At 45.3% G+C, this 17,881-nt stretch overlaps 1 protein-coding gene across 1 annotated transcript in view; it reads right to left on the bottom strand.

Moving 5' to 3' along the window:
• kif25 (kinesin family member 25) overlaps positions 1–17,881 on the bottom strand; it is a 99,839-nt gene that overhangs the window by 18,990 nt on the left and 62,968 nt on the right. The window contains exons 6-7 of the mRNA XM_067989563.1: positions 6,005–6,137; positions 3,957–3,974 (exon numbers count right to left, since the gene is read on the bottom strand). Of these exons, the coding sequence (XP_067845664.1) occupies positions 3,957–3,974; positions 6,005–6,137 (151 nt within the window). The remainder of the gene's footprint in view (positions 1–3,956; positions 3,975–6,004; positions 6,138–17,881) is intronic.

Below are 17,881 nucleotides of genomic sequence, written 5' to 3'. Positions count from 1 at the left end.
AACTTGCAAGGGATATCAAAACCAATACGAAGAACTTTTATAGTTATATTAGGAAAAAGAGGGTGGTCAGGAGCAGTGTTGGCCCCTTAAAAACTGAAAGTGGGGATATTGTCATTGAAAATGGGGAAAAGGCGGACATGTTGAACAATTACTTTGCATCAGTATTTACAGTAGAAAAAGAGGCTAGCATAGGAACAGGAGTTCAACCCCTCGTGCCTGCTCCGCCATTTGATAAGATCATGGCTGATCTGTGATCCAACTCCATATAACTGCCTTTGGCCCATATCCCTTAATATCTTTGGTTGCCAAAAAGCTATCTATCTCACATTTAAATTTAGCAATTGAGCTAGTATCAATTGCCGTTTGCGGAAGAGAGTTCCAAACTTCTACCACCCTTTGTGTGTAGAAATGTTTTCTAATCTCACTCCTGAAAGGTCTGGCTCTAATTTTTAGACTGTGTCCCCTACTCCGAGAATCCCCAACCAGCGGAAATAGTTCCTCTCTATCCACCCTATCTGTTCCCCTTAATATCTTATAAACTTCGATCAGATCACCCCTTAATCTTCTAATCTCTAGAGAATACAACCCCAATTTGTGTAATCTCTCCTCGTAACTTAACCCTTGAAGTCCGGGTATCATTCTAGTAAACCTACGCTGCACTCCCACCAAGGCCAATATGTCCTTCCGAAGGTGCGGTGCCCAGAACTGCTCACAGTACTCCAGGTGCGGTCTGACCAGGGTTTTGTATAGCTGCTACATAACTTCTGCCCCCTTGTACTCTGCTCCTCCAGATATAAAGGCCAGCATTCCATTAGCCTTATTGATTATTTTCTGCACCTGTTCATGACACTTCAATGATCTATGTACCTGAACCCCGAAGTCCCTTTGGACATCCACTGTTTTTAACTTTTTACCATTTAGAAAGTACCCTGTTCTATCCTTTTTTGATCCAAAGTGGTTGACCTCACATTTGTACACATTGAATTCCATTTGCCACAGATTTACCCATTCACCTAATCTATCAATATCCCTTTGTAATTTTATGTTTTCATCTACACTGCTTACAATGCCACCAATCTTTGTGTCATCGGCAAACTTAGATATGAGACTTTCTATGCCTTCATCTAAGTCGTTAATAAATATTGTGAATAATTGAGGCCCCAAGACAGATCCCTGCAGGACTCCACTAGTCACATCCTGCCAATGTGAGTACTTACCCATTATCCCTACTCTCTGTCGCCTTTCGCTCAGCCAATTTCCTAACCAAGTCCGTACTTGTCCCTCAATTCCGTGTGCTTCTATCTTAGCTACAGTCTCTTATGTGGGACCTTATCAAATGCCTTCTGGAAGTCCATATAAATAACATCCATTAACATTCCCTTGTCCACTACTTTAGTCACCTCTTCAAAAAATTCAATCAGGTTTGTCAGGCACGACCTATCTTTCACAAATCCATGCTGGCTCTCTCTGATTAACTGAAAATTCTCGAGATGTTCAGTCACCCTATCCTGAATTATAGACTCCAGCAATTTCCCCACAACAGATGTTAGGCTAACTGGTCTATAATTCCCCGGTTTCCCTCTCTCTCCTTTCTTAAAAAGCGGAGTGACGTGCAATTTTCCAATCGAGAGGGACAGTTCCTGAATCTAGAGAACTTTGAAAGATTATACTTAGGGCATCTGCAATCTGCTCAGCTACTTCCTTTAAAACCCTGGGATGGAAACCATCTGGTCCTGGGGATTTGTCACTCTTTAGTGCTATTATTTTCTTCATTACTGTTGCTTTACTTATGTTAATTTTATCGAGTCCCTGTCCCCGATTCAATATTAGTTTTCTTGGGCTTTCCGGCATGCTATCCTCTTTTTCTACTGTAAATACTGACGTAAAGTAATTGTTCAATATGTCCGCCATTTCCCCAATGTCAATGACAATATCCCCACTTTCAGTTTTTAAGGGGCCAACACTGCTCCTGACCACCCTCTTTTTCCCAATATAACTATAAAAGTTCTTTGTATTGGTTTTGATATCCCTTGCAAGTTTCTTTTCATACTCTCTTTTTGTAGTTCTTACTATCTGTTTTATGACCCTTTGTTGATCTTTGTATCTTTCCCATTCGCCAGGATCTGTGCCATTTTTTGCCTTTTTGTATGCCCTTTCCTTATGTCTTATACTGTCCCTTACCTCTTTAGTTGTCCATGGCAGTTTTTTTTGGCAAGTAGAGTTCTTGCCCCTCAGGGGTATAAACCAGTTCTGCATCGTGTTAAATGTTTCTTTAAACATTTCCCACTGATCATCAGTCGTTTTACCCATTAAGAGATTTGCCCAGTTTACTGTGGACAGTCTCTGTCTCATCCCATTGATGTCGGCCTTACCCAAGTCTAGAATCTTAGCAGCTGATTCACTTTTTTCCCTTTCAAACACTACCTTGAAATCGATCATGTTATGATCGCTATTGGATAGATGTTCACGCACAGTTAAGCTGTTAACTAAATCTGGTTCATTACTCATTACTAAATCTAGTATGGCTTGCCCCCTTGTTGCCTCTCGGACATACTGCTGTAGAAAACTATCCCGGACACACTCAAGAAATTCACTACCTTTCTGACAGTTGCTAGTCTGCTTTTCCCAATCAATGTGAAGGTTAAAGTCCTCCATTAAGACCACTATGCCTTTGTTACACGCTTGTCTAATCTCTGCATTTATAAATCGAGCACTTCAGAGCTGTTGCCAGGGGTCCTATACACAACTCCCACTATAGTCTTAGATCCTTTCCCATTTCTCAATTCAACCCATAAGGTCTCTGTTGGCTGCTTACCTCTCATTATATCCTCCTTTATCATTGAAGTGATTTCATCTCGAATCACTAAGGCTACTCCTCCCCCTCTTCCATTTTCCCTATCTCTCCTGTAGACCTTATAACCCGGTATATTTAGTTCCCAATCCTGATCATCCTGCAGCCATGTCTCAGTAATAGCTATCATGTCATACCCTCCAATTTGAATTTGTACCTGTAGTTCATTTAATTTATTCCTTATACTCCGTGCATTTGTATATAGAACTCTTAGTTGGGCCACAAACCCTTGCCTGACCTTCAGCTTTGATGCTGGGTTAATTGCCTTACGCCTTCTAATTTTCACTATATCTGTATTGCCTAAAGTACACTTTCTTTCTGCTGCTCCATGCTTTTCCCTTTTACTTGTTCTTGAACAACTGTTTGTACTATTTGTATTGTAAATTTCCCCTGGGTCCTCCCCTCTCTTGCTGCTCTCAACTTTACTCCCTTCTGACTCCCCGCTCAGGTTCCCATCCCCCTGCCACTCTAGTTTAAACCTTCCCCAACAGCACTAGCAAACACCCCCATGAGGACATTAGTCCCGGTCCTGCTCGGGTTTAACCCGTCTCGCTTGTACAAGTCCCACCTTCCCCAGAACCAGTCCCAATGTCCCAGGAATCTAAATCCCTCCCTCCTACACCATCCCTGCAGCCACGCATTCATCCTGTCTATTCTCCTGTTCCTATACTCACAAGCACGTGGCACTGGTAGTAATCCTGAGATCATTACCTTTGAGGTCCTGCTTTTTAATTTATCTCCTAACTCCTTGAATTCACCTTGCAGGACCTCATCCCTTTTTTTTACCTATGTCGTTGGTACCGATCTGGACCACGACTACTGGCTATTCACCCTCCCCCTCCAGAATGCCCTGCAGCCGTTCCGTGACATCCTTGACCCTAGCACCAGGGAGGTAACATACCATCCTGGAGTCACGTTTACGGCCGCAGAAATGCCTATCTGTTCCCCTTACAATTGAATCCCCTATCACTATAGCCCTGCCACTCTTCTTCCTCCCCTCCTGTGCAGCAGTGCCACCCATGGTGCCACGAACTTGGCTGTTGATACTTTCCCCTGATAAGCCATCTCCCCCAACAGTATCCAAAGCAGTATATCTGTTTGAGAGGGAGATGGCCCCAGGGGACTCCTGCTCGACCTGCCTAGTCCTTTTACTCTGCCTGGCAGTCACCCATTTCCTTTCTGCCAGCGTAATCTTCACCTGTGGTGTGACCACCTCACTGAACGTGCTATCCACGATAATCTCAGCATCGCGGATGCTCCACAGTGAATCCACCCGCAGCTCCAGCTCCGAAATGTGGTTAGCCAGTAGCTACAGCTGGACACACTTCCTGCACACATGGTCACGAGGGACACTGATAGTGTCCATGACTTCCCACATCGTGCAGGAGGAGCATATCATGGGTGCATGCCGGAAATCCCCAGAAAACTAATATTGAATCGGGGACAGGGACTCGATAAAATTAACCTAAGTAAAACAACAGTAATGAAGAAAATAATAGCACTAAAGAGTGACTAATCCCCAGGACCAGATGATTTCCATCCCAGGGTTTTAAAGGAAGTAGGTGAGCAGATTGCAGATGCCCTAAGTATAATCTTTCAAAGTTCTCTAGATTCAGGAACTGTCCCTCTCGATTGGAAAATTGCACATGTCACTCCGCTTTTCAAGAAAGGAGAGAGAGGGAAACCAGAGAATTATAGATCAGTTAGCCTAACATCTGTTGTGGGGAAATTGCTGGAGTCTATAATGTGACTGAACACCTCGAGAATTTTCAGTTAATCAGAGAGAGCCAGCATGGATTTGTGAAAGGTAGGTCATGCCTGACAAACCTGATTGAATTTTTTGAAGAGGTGACTAAAATAGTGGACAAGGGAATGTCAATGGATGTTATTTATATGGACTTCCAGAAGGCATATAATAAAGTCCCACATAAGAGACTGTTAGCTAAGATAGAAGCCCATGGAATTGAGGGAAAAGTACAGACTTGGTTAGGAAGTTGGCTGAGCGAAAGGCGACAGAGAGTAGGGATAATGGATAGGTACTCACATTGGCAGGATGTGACTAGTGGAGTCCCGCAGGGATCTGTCTTGGGGCCTCAATTATTCACAATATTTATTAATGACTTAGATGAAAGCATAGAAAGTCTCATATCTAAGTTTGCCGATGACACAAAGATTGGTGGCATTGTAAGCAGTGTAGATGAAAATATAAAATTACAAAGCGATATTGATAGATTAGGTGAATGGGCAAAACTGTGGCAAATGGAATTCAATGTAGGCAAATGTGAGCTTATCCACTTTGGATCAAAAAAGGATAGAACAGGGTACTTTCTAAATGGTAAAAAGTTAAAAACAGTGGATGTCCAAAGGGACTTAGCAGTTCAGGTACATAGATCATTAAAGTGTCATGAACAGGTGCAGAAAATAATCAATAAGGCTAATGGAATGCTGGCCTTTATATCTGGAGGACTAGAGTACAAGGGGGCAGAAGTTATGTAGCAGCTATACAAAACCCTGGTTAGACCACACCTGGAGTACTGTGAGCAGTTCTGGGCACTGCACCTTCGGAAGGACATATTGGCCTTGGAGGGAGTGCAGCGTAAGTTTACTAGAATGATACCTGGACTTCAAGGGTTAAGTTACGAGGAGAGTGTACACAAATTGGGGTTGTATTCTCTAGAGTTTAGAAGGTTAAGGGGTGATCTGATCGAAGTTAATAAGATATTAAGGGGAACAGATAGGGTGGATAGAGAGAAACTATTTCCGCTGGTTGGGGATTCTAGGAGTAGGGAGCACAGTCTAAAAATTAGAGCCAGACCTTTCAGGAGTGAGATTAGAAAACATTTCTACACACAAAGGGTGGTAGAAGTTTGGAACTCTCTTCCGCAACTGGCAATTGACACTAGCTCAATTGCTAAATTTAAATCTGAGATAGATAGCTTTTTGGCAACCAAAGGTATTAAGGGATATGGGCCAAAGGAAGGTATATGGAGTTCCATCACAGATCAGCCATGATCTTATCAAATGGCGGAGCAGGCACGAGGGGCTGAATGGCCTGCTCCTGTTCCTATATTCCTTCCTTCCTTCCTAATAAACTGTACAATTGGGAGAATTCTCATTTGGGGCTTCCTTACCAGATCCATTGGCAGCAGTGACCTTTGTGGTGATAGTAAGTGTTATCACAAGGTGGGATCGAGAGGAATGTGCATGGACTCGTGTTGGATGCTTGGTTCTATGTCGTAGACCATGGGTGATTAGATTCAGAATACCTGAGAGATTCTCAACGTGTCTGTAATACAGCAAATAGCTTTGTTATAAATAAATGAAGCAAGTAACACCACTAATCATGAATTACAAATCGCAGTTGTTTAATATTATACAATGGACCCTCTATATAATGTAGTCGGTTGTCTTTGAAAGCCATTACAATGGAAGTACTATAGTGGCATGCAATCAGAATGATGTTTTATGATGAAACATGGTAGGTTGGACTCTCAAGTAGGAGAACTGATATTAAATTGCAGATGTTGTACCAAGATAAAATGCATCTGCTGCACATTCCTACTGTAACTTCAGTATTTGCATAAGAGTCGCAAAAAAGATTGTGTTTGATCCCTTGCCAATCTTACCTTAGCCCTGGCCATAGACTACTTGTGTCACTTTTTAGTGGACAACTGCTCAATTATCTTAGTACAGAATTATCTTCATTTTTGTGTACCTTGCCACTCCAGGTGTTTGAACTCCTCTCAGGGTGGGACAGACACAGTTCTTATTCTGTACTAGTGACTTCCCATATCTAGTTTGGGTATGGAAAACCAAGTGGAACTATGCTCAGGAAAGTAAAGAGGCCATTGAGTGGTTCTATAAACTCTGACCACTCTAACTGGGGTATTAAGCATCTGCCTAGGCTTTTCCAATAGTTCCAAGATGGTCGGTCTTTGGCAAGCTGAGGCTGGAAAACTTGGAATCATCGAGATAAAAGATCCTGAAGGCATAGCCGCCAAAAGGAGATATTAGGAGCGGTGACCAAAAGCTTGGTCAAAGAGGTAGGTTTTAACGAGGGTCTTGAAGGAGGAGAGGGAGGTGGAGGGGTTTAGGGAGGGAATTCCAGAGTGTGGGGCCTAGGATGAAGGCACAGCCGCCAACGGTGGCATAAAGGGAGGGATGCACAAGATACCAGTTTTGAGGAACGGAAAGTTCAAAGCGGGTTGTAGCATTGGAAGAGGTTACAGAGATAGGAAGGGGAGAGGCCATGAAGAGATTTAAACATGAGGATGGTCATTTTAAATATGAATTGTTGGTGGACCAGGGCCAATCAGCGAGCACAGGGGTGATGGGTGTGCGGAACCTGGTGCGGGATAGGATATGAGCAGCTGAGTTTTGGATGAGCTGAAGTTTAAGGAGGGTGGAGAATAGTAGCCCAGTCAGAAGAGCATTGGCATAATCAAATCGGGAGGTGACAAAGCATGGATGATGCTTTCAGGAGCAGTTGGGCTGAGGCAGAGGCAGAGACATGTGATGTTATAAAAATGCATCTGGAGTCCCATCGATCTCCTGAACTGACGAAATAATTTGAGACAGTGACCAATTTGGATGTTTTCTTCTCAAGGAGTATGCTCAAAAGTTGCAGATCCAGGATTGGACACAATCCCCTTACTTTGAGAATTAAATCTTCAGAATCGTACTTTACTGGCAGCTAATCTATAACGTGAGATCATAAAAGAGTGACAACCAGTTCCAATATAATGGCTCTGAAATCTGGGCTTCATACGATAACCTAAATTTCCCTTAACTTAGAGATTCCAATTAAGAAATGTTCAAAACATGCACTGGACATGCATTGCTGGAACTAATTCAGGACCCTGGTGCTGCTGCTCAGATTGGGATAATCTGTTGAAATGTAGGGAGTGCAAGACTTAGTGCTTTATTCACGGCTAAATAGCCGCAGGGGGAAAAGTTGCAGCCAAAACTCGAGAATTAACTCTAAAGACAGGATATTGGCTGAGGCTGATGTTTCTCCTGATTTTATTGTCTCAGTGGCAATGAAGTCAACCTTTCCTCTCTGGTCCATTTGTGATTTTGTGATTCCATTCCTATCTGTCCTGATGTGGCTAGCAAATCGCCCTCCCTCAGCTGATGAATCAGTCCTCCTCCATGTTCAGCACCACTTGGAGGAAGCACTGGGGGTAGCAAGGGCACAGAATGTACTCTGGGTGGGGGACTTCAATGTCCGTCGTTAAGAGTAGCTCGGTAGCACCACTACTGACCGAGCTGGCCGAGACCTGAATGACGTAGCTGCTACACTGGGCCTGCGGCAGGTGGTGAGTCAACCAACACGAGGGAAAAACCTACTTGACCTCGTCCTCACCAATCCACCTGTCGCAGATGCATCTGTCCATGACAGCATTGGTAGGAGTGACCACCGCCCAGTCCTTGTGGAGACGAAGTCCCGTCTTCACACTGAGGGCACCATCCAATGTGTTGTGTGGCACTACCACCATGCTAAATGGGATAGCTTCAGAACAGATTTAGTCGCTCAAAACTGGCATCCATGAGGCGCTTTGGGCCATCAGCAGCAGCAGAATTATATTCCACCGCAATCTGTAACCTCATGGCCCGGCATATTCCTCACTACCATTACCAACCAGCCAGGGGATCAACCCTGGTTCAATGAGGGTGTAGAAGAGCATGCATGTAGTCCTGTGTTGTAGCTTCACCAACTTGGTGAAGCTACAACACAGGACTACATGCATGCTAAACAGCGGAAGCAACATGCTATAGACAGAGCTAAGTGATTCCACAATCAACGGATCAGATCAAAACTCTGCAGTCCTGCCACATCCAGTCATGAATGGTGGTGGACAATTAAACAACTAATGGGAGGAGGAGGCTCCGTGAATATCCCCATCCTCAATGATAGCAGAGTCCAGCACGTGAATGCAAAAGACAAGGCTGAAGCGTTTACAACCATCTTCAGCCAGAAGTGCCGAGTGGGTGATCCATTTCGGCCTCCTCCCAATATCCCCACCATCACAGAAGCCAGTCTTCAGCCAATTCGATTCACTCCATGTGATATCAAGAAACGGCTGAATGCACTGGATACAACAAAGTCTATGGGCCCCGACAACATCCCTCTGTGGTGCTGAAGACTTGTGCTCCAGAACTAGCCACGCCTCTAGCCAAGCTGTTCCAGTACAGCTACAACACTGGCATCTACCCGACAATGTGGAAAATTGCCTCGGTATGTCCTGTCCACAAAAAGCAGGACAAATCCAATCCAGCCAATTACTGCCCCATCAGTCTACTCTCAATCATCAGCAAAGTGATGAGAGGTGTCATCGACATTGCTATCAAGTGGCACTTACTCACCAATAACCTGCTCACCGATGCTCAGTTTGGATTCCGCCAGGACCACTCGGCTCCAGACCTCATTACAGCCTTGGTCTAAACATGGACAAACGAGCTGAATTCCAGAGGTGAGGTGAGAGTGACTGCCCTTGACATCAAGGCAGCATTTGACCGAGTCTGGCGCCAAGGAGCCCTAGTAAAATTGAGGTCAATGGGAATCATGGGGAAAAATCTCCAGTGGTTTGAATCATACCTAGCACAAAGGAAGATGATAGTGGTTCTTGGAGGCCAATCATCTCAGCCCCAGGACATTGCTGCAGGAGTTCCTCAGGGCAGTGTCCTAAGTCCAACCATCTTCAGCTGCTTCATCAGTGACCTTCCCTCCATCATAAGGTCAGAAATGGGGATGTTCGCTGATGATTGCACAGTGTTCAGTTCCATTCGCAATCTCAGATAATGAAGCAGTCCATGCCCGCATGTAGCAAGACCTGGATAACATCCAGGCTTGGATAAGTGGCAAGTAACATTCGCGCCAGACAAGTGCCAGACAATGACCATCTCCAACAAGAGAGTCTAACCACCTCCCCATGACATTTAACGACATTACCAACACTGAATCCTTCACCGTCAACATCCTGGGGGTTACCATTGACCAGAAACTTAACTGGACCAGCCACATAAATACTGTGGCTATAAGAGCAGGTCAGAGGCTGGGTATTCTGTGGTGGGTGACTCACCTCCTGACTCCCCAAAGCCTTTCCACCATCGACAAAGCACAAGTCAGGAGTGTGATGGAATACTCTCCACTTGGCTGGATGAGTGCAGCTCCAAAAACATCCAGGACAAAGCAGCCCGCTTGATTGGCACCCCATCCACCACCCTAAACATTCACTCCCTTCACCACCAGCGCACCGTGGCTGCAGTGTGTACCATCTACAGGATGCACTGCAGCAACTCATCAAGGCTTCTTCGTCAGCACCTCCAAAACCCACGACCTCTACCACCTGGAAGGAAAGGGCAGCAGGCACATGGAAACAACACCACCTGCACGTTCCCCTCCAAGTTACATACCATCCCAACTTGGAAATATATCGCCGTTCCTTCATCGTCGCTGGGTCAAAATCCTGGAACTCCCTAACAGCACTGTGGGAGAACCTTCATCACATGGACTGCAGCGGTTCAAGGAAACGGCTCACCACCACCTTCTCAAGGGCAATTAGGGATGGGCAATAAATGCTGGCTTTGCCAGCGACGCCCACATCCCATGAATAAATTTTAAAAAATCTCCTCCCATGGTTGCCTCTGGTGTGCCCCAACGTTCCATCCTCACCTTTCTCCTATTCCTCACTTCTACGCTGCATGGAACTTTCCAAGACCCCACGCCACTAGCAGGGCCTAGCATGCAGCAGGTGGCAATGGAAAATTGTGGGTGCTCTGTCCCGACTTTCTGTCCAATGACATAATGAATGAGAAATCACGGGCAGTGCACCCACAATTTTCCGATAAGCTGCCAGCTGCATGTGAGCTTCACCGCTGACATGAGGCTGTGGAAAGTTCCAACCCATCTCTTAGCAACATTATCCATAAGCGTGGAGTTAGCGTTCATATATATGTCAATGACATCCATCCATCTTTACCTCTGACACAACTCTTACTGTCACCATTACTGTCCGACATCAAGTTGTGGAAGACTCAGAACTTCTTCCAGGTAAATATTAGCAAGATCAAAGTCATCCTGATCAGTTCTTACCAGAAAGGCTACCTCTGATTCCATCTACTCCCAAACCATCAACACAACCTCCTATTTTTCCTCTGACATATTTGCCTGCTTCTCTACCTACCTCACCCCCACCACCTTAAAAACCCACTTCCATGTCTTTGCTTCCAGGTTCAACTTTTCCAACATCTTCTGAGCTGGCCTCCCAAGTTCCATCCAACACAAATTCCAACTCAGCATAAACTCCAACTCATCTGCCCATATCCTATCTCATATTAAGTCCTTCTCACCTATTACACCATCCTCAGAAACCTGCACTGGCTCCTCATTCTCCACTAAACTGAATTCGAAGTTCTCATCCTCATTTACAAATCCCTCGATAGCCTTACCTCACCCTACCTCTGCAACCTCTTCCAGCCCTACGTCCCAGCTCACAACCTCCACCCTTCTGAGTCTGGATTTCTGTTAGTGCCCCTCTCTCCACTTTGTGAGTTGTTGCACACAGATAAGGATTTATAAATAATGACATATTCATGAAGGGAAGGAGGAATAAATATACAGGTCTGTTGATGCATTGGCCAGATATGGTAGTCAAGAGAAGGGCTATATGAAAATGGCACAAATATCTCCTGCAGATGTCAATCGGTTTTCCTCTGCATACTCTTCAAGCTGCTGCTCATGAGGGTCTTCGTCCTCTGGAGTCTCCATGATAAGGCCCCTCTGTATGGCAAAGTAGTCCAGCATGCAGCACACAATCGATTTTTGAGCCCTTACCACAAGAACATTGCAGGACACCCCCAAACTGAACTAGGCACCTTCAACAGGCCAGCAGCCTGCTTGATTATTATTCTGGTGCATGAACAGATGTCATTATACCAGTGTGCAGCTTGTGTCCTGGAAAAGTGCACAAATATCATCTGCCATGTTTACAGAGGATAGCCTTCATCTCCCAGTAGCGGAGCTGAGACTTGCCTTTTTAGGTGAAAGAGTATTAGCACAATCGACTGCCTTAAAATACTGGCAAGTTCCAAAGAAGTAAACATTCACTTGCATTATGCCATTCCGCTGGTTTGAAACGCGCTGCACATTGAGAGTGGAGTCATTTCCTCTTGACGTAGGTCATGGCATTGAGCAAGGGAACATGTGGATAACCTATTAATCCGTATCTCCTCGCACCTCTGGGAATCCTGCATTCTGTAAAATCGCTATGCCCCATCATACTGCCACCAATTGCCCTTCAGGAGGTGAATGAAATTGCTTGCTCTAGCAAACAATGCATCCGTGACTTTCTTTATGCATCTGTGCAAACCTGAGTCTGGGTTTCTGTTAGTACCGCTTTCTCTCGTCTCCACCACTGATGAAAGAGCCTTCGGCAAAAATGGTCCTACACTCTGGAATTTTCTTGCAAATCTCTCCGTCTTGCTACATCTTTCCCCACCATCTGTGCAAAGCTGATTGTTATATTAGTGGTGTCGCCTAAGGCAGCCTGGAATGACCACACAGCATAAAAGATAATGGCGGTTATGACATTAATAGCAACATAGTGCCCCATGATGGAGGTGAACTGTAGGTCCAATTGCAGCACGTGATATAACTGAGTAATAGCTTCCTTTTTCTAAATTGAAGTTTCTGCACCTCTTCTGCCTGTATATTCTGATGGGAGGTACTGATGGGTGAATGTGATGGATGAGTACTTTCTGACTAGCCTGAAATCCCTTCATTGCTTCTTTTCCTCTTTGCTCCACAGAAAATGGCACAAAAGGCAGATATCAAATTACTGGCAACAGCAAAAACCCTCCAAAAACAATTCAGAAATAAGCTATGAACTGATGCTACAAATGTTGATGCTGGGCTATTTAAATTCTCTTCTGTCTTCTGCTGAACTTCTGGCAACCCTGCGCCGGTTTTACACAGGCAAGAAGATGAAACAATGAAAATCATAGAATGTTTACAGCACGGAAGGAGGCCATTAAGCCCATCGAGTCCATGCCGGCTCTCTGCAAGAGTAATCCAGCTAGTCCCACTCCCCCGCCCTTTCCCCGTAGCCCTGCAAATGTTTTCCCTTCAAGTACTTATCCAATTCCCCTTTGAAAGCCACGACTGAATCTGCCTTCACCACCCCCTCAGGCAGTACATTCCAGATCATAACCACTCGCTGTGTAAAAAAGTTTTTCCTCATGTCGCTTTTGGTTCTTTTGACCCTTCCGCCAAGGGGAACAGTTTCTCTCTATCTACCCTGTCCAGACACTTCATGATTTTGAATACCTCTATCAAATCTCCTCTCAACCTTCCCTGCTCTAAGGAGAACAAGCCCAGCTTCTCCAGTCTATCTACGTAATTGAAGTCCTTCATCCCTGGAACCATTCTAGTAAATCTCTTCTGCACCTTCTCTAAGGCCTTCAAATCCTTCCAAAAGTACAATGCCCAGATTGTGGCCGAACCAGTATTTTATAACAGTTCATCATAGCTTCCTTGCTTTTGTACTCTATGCCTCTATTTATAAAGCCCAGGATCCCGTATGTTTTTTTAACCACTTTCTCAACCTACCCTGCCATCTTCAACGATTTGTGCACATATACCCCCAGATCTCTCAGTTCCTGCACGCCTTTTAGAATTGTACCCTTTATTTATATTGCCTCTCCTCATTCTTAGTGGGACTGAAAGCCGATAAATCCCCAGGGCCCGATAATCTGCATCCCACAGTACTAAAAGAGGTAGCCATGGAAATAGTGGATGCTTTGGTTGTCATCTTCTAAAATTCTATAGATTATGGAACAGTTCCTGCAGATTGGAGGGTGGCAAATGTAACCCTACTATTTAAAAAAGGAGGGATAGAGAAAACAGGGAACTACAGACTGGTTAGCCTAACATCGGTAGTAGGGAAAATGCTAAAGTCCATTATAAAGGATGTGATAAAAGGACACTTAGAAAATATCAACAGGATTAGACAAAGTCAACATGGATTTATGAAAGGGAAATCATGTTTGACAAACCTACTGGAGTTCTTTTGACGATGTAATCAGTAGAATAGATAAGGGAGAACCAGTGGATGTGGTGTATTTGGATTTTCAGAAAGCCTTTGATAAAGTCCCACATAAGAGGTTAGTGTGCAAAATTAAAGCACATGGGATTGGCGGTAATATACTGGCATGAATTGAAAATTGGTTAACAGACAGCAAACAGAAAGTAGGAATAAATGGGTCTTTTTCGGGGTGGTAGGCGGTGACTAGTGGGGTAGCGCAGGGATCAGTGCTTGGGCTCCAGCTATTCACAATAGAAAGCAATGATTTGGATGAGGGAATCAAATATAATATTTCCAAGTTTGCTGAGAACACAAAATCAGGTGGGATTGTGAGTTGTGAGGAGGATGCAAGGCGATTTAAACAAGTTGAGTGAGTGGGCAAATACATGGGAGATGCAGTATAACGTGGATAAATGTGAAGTTATCCACTTCGGAAGGAAAAACAGAAAGGCAGAGTATTATTTAAATGGTGATAGATTGGGGAATGTTGATGCACAAAGAAACCTGGATATCCTTGTACATCAGTCACTGAAAGCAAACATGCAGGTGCAGCAAACAGTTAGGAAGGCAAATGGTATGTTGGCCTTCATTGCAAGATGATTTGAGTACAGGAGCAAGGATGTCTTACTGCAGTTATACAGGGCCTTGGTGAGACCACACCTGGAGTATTGTGTGCAGTTTTGGTCTCCTTACCTAAGAAAGGACATACTTGCCATGGAGGGAGTGCAGCGAAGGTTCACCAGACCGATTCCTGGGATGGCAGGACTTCGTATGAGGAGAGATTGGGTCGACTCGGCCTGTATTCACTAGAGTTTAGAAGAATGAGAGGGGATCTCATTAAAATGTTTAAAATTCTGACAGGGCTGGAGAGACTGGATGCAGGGAGGTTCAGGACGATGGGTCACAGTCTCAGGATACGGGGTAAGGCATTTAGGACTGAGATGAGGAGAAATTTCTTCACTCAGAGGATGGTGAACCTGTGGAATTCTTTTCTACAGAAGGCTGTTGAGGATAAGTCATTGAATATATTTAAGAAGGAGATAGATAGATTCCTAGTCATCAAAGGCATCAAGTGGTATGGGGAGAGAACGGGAATATGGTATTGAGATAGAGGGTCAGCCATGATCATGTTGAATGGCGGAGCAGGCTCGAAGGGCCGAGTGGCCTACTCCTGCTTCTATTTTCTTTGTTTCTATGTTTCCTACCAAAATGTATCAATTTGCACTTCTCTGCATTAAATTTCATCTGCCACGTATCCGCCCATTCCACCAGCCTGTCTATGTCCTCTTAAAGTCTATCACTATCCTCCTCACTGTTCACTACACTTCCAAGTTTTGTGTCATCTGCAAATTTTGAAATTGTGCCCTGTACACCCAAGTCCAAGTCATTTATATCAAGAAAAGCAGTGGTCCTAGTACCGACCCTTGGGGAACAGCACTGTACACCTCCCTCCAAGCCAAAAAACAACCATTGACCACTACTCTCTGTTTCCTGTCTCCTTGCCAAATTCGTATCCATGCTGCCACTGCCCCTTTTATTCCATGGGCTTCAACTTTGATGACAAGCCTATTATGTGACACTTTATCAGACGCCTTTTGGAAGTCCATATACACTACATCAACCGTGTTGCTCTCATCAACCCTCTCTGTTACCTCATCAAAAAACTCAGTCAAGTTAGTTAAACACAATTTGACTTTAACAAATCCCTGCTGGTTTTCCTTAATTAATCCACACTTGTCCAAGTGAATGTTAATTTAGTCTTGGATTATCATTTCTAAAAGTTTCCCCACCACCGAGGTTAAACTGACTGGCCTGTAGTTGCTCGGTTTATTCTTAGACCCTTTTCTGAACAAGGGTGTAACATTTGCAATTCTCCAGTCTTCTGGCACCACCAGGTGGAAATGAAGGGACATAGCTGCCAGACGGCCTGCGGCAGGTGGTGAGCAAACCAACACGAGGGAAAAACTTACTTGACCTCGTCCTCACCAATCTACCTGTCGAAAATGCATCTGTCCATGACAGTATTGGTAGGAGTGACCACTGCACAGTCCTCATAGAGACGAAGTCCCGTCTTCGCACTGAGGATACCATCCAATGTGTTGTGTGGCACCATCGTCGTGCTAAATGGCTTAGATTCAGAACAGATCTAGCAGCTCAAAACTGGGCATCCATGAGGTGCTGTGGGCCATCAGCAGCAGCAGAATTGTATTCCAGCACAATCTGTAACCTCATGGCCCGGCATATTCCTCACTCTACCATTACCAACAAGCCAGGGGATCAACCCTGGTTCAATGAGGAGTGTAGAAGAGCATGCCAGGAGCAGCACCAGGCGTACCTAAAAATGAGGTGCCAACCTGGTGAACCTACAACTCAGGACTACATGCATGCTAAACAGCGGAAGCAACATGCTATAGACAGAACTAAGCGATTCCACAACCAATGGATCAGATCAAAGCTCTGCAGTCCTGCCACATCCAGTCGTGAATGGTGGTGGACAATTAAACAACTAATGGGAGGAGGAGGCTCTGCAAACATCCCCATCCTCAATGATGGCGGAGTCCAGCACGTGAGTGCAAAAGACAAGGCTGAAGCGTTTGCAACCATCTTCAGCCAGAAGTGCCGAGTGGACGATCCATCTCGGCCTCCTCCCGATATCCCCACCATCACAGAAGCCAGTCTTCAGCCAATTCGATTCACTCCACATGATATCAAGAAACGGCTGAGTGCACTGGATACAACAACGGCCAAGGGCCCCGACAACATTCGGCTGTAGTGCTGAAGACTTGTGCTCCAGAACTAGCTGCGCCTCTAGCCAAGCTGTTCCAGTACAGCTACAACACTGGCACCTACCCAACAACGTGGAAAATTGCCCAGGTATGTCCTGTCCACAAAAAGCAGGACAAATCCAATCCGGCCAATTACCGCCCCATCAGTCTACTCTCAATCATCAGCAAAGTGATGGAAGGTGTCGTCGACAGTGCCATCAAGCAGCACTTACTCACCAATAACCTGATCACCGATGCTCAGTTTGGGTTCCGCCAGGACCACTCGGCTCCAGACCCCATTACAGCCTTGGTCCAAACATGGACAAAAGAGCTGAATTCCAGAGGTGAAGTGAGAGTGACTGCCCTTGACATCAAGGCAGCATTTGACAGAGTGTGGCATCAAGGAGCCCAAGTAAAATTGAAGTCAATGGGAATCAGGGGGAAAACTCTCCAGTGGCTGGAGTCATACCTAGCACAAAGGAAGATGGTGGTGGTTGTTGGAGGCCAATCATCTCAGCTCCGGACATTGCTGCAGGAGTTCCTCAGGGCAGTGTCCTAGGCCCAACCATCTTCAGCTGCTTCATCAATGACCTTCCTCCATCATAAGGTCAGAAATGAGGATGTTTGCTGATGATTGCACAGTGTTCAGTTCCATTCGCAACCCCTCAAATAATGAAGCAATCCGAGCCCGCATGCAGCAAGACCTGGACAACATCCAGGCTTGGGCTCATAAGTGGCAAGTAACATTCGCGCCAGACAAGTGCCAGGCAATGACCATCTCCAACAAGAGAGAGTCTAACCACCTTCCCATGACATTCAACGGCATTACCATCGCCGAATCCCCCACCATCAACATCCTGGGGGTCACCATTGACCAGAAACTTAACTGGACCGCCATATAAATACTGTGGCTGCAAGAGCAGGTCAAAGGCTGGGTATTCTGCGGCGAGTGACTCACCTCCTGACTCCCCAAAGCCTTGCCACCATCTACAAGGCACAAGTCAGGAGGTGAGTGCAGCTGCAACAACACTTAACAAGCTCGACACCATCCAGGACAAAGCAGCCTGCTTGATTGGCACCCCATCCACCACCCTAAACATTCACTCCCTTCACAACCGGCGCACAGTGGCTGCAGTGTGTACCATCCACAGGATGCACTGCAGCAACTCGCCAAGGCTTCT

This window comes from Heptranchias perlo, chromosome 8 (assembly GCF_035084215.1).
Source record: "Heptranchias perlo isolate sHepPer1 chromosome 8, sHepPer1.hap1, whole genome shotgun sequence".
In the NCBI taxonomy this organism is placed as follows: Eukaryota; Metazoa; Chordata; class Chondrichthyes; order Hexanchiformes; family Hexanchidae; genus Heptranchias; species Heptranchias perlo.
Note: the sequence above shows the minus strand (reverse complement) of the source record. Positions and strands in the feature narration are given on the sequence as shown.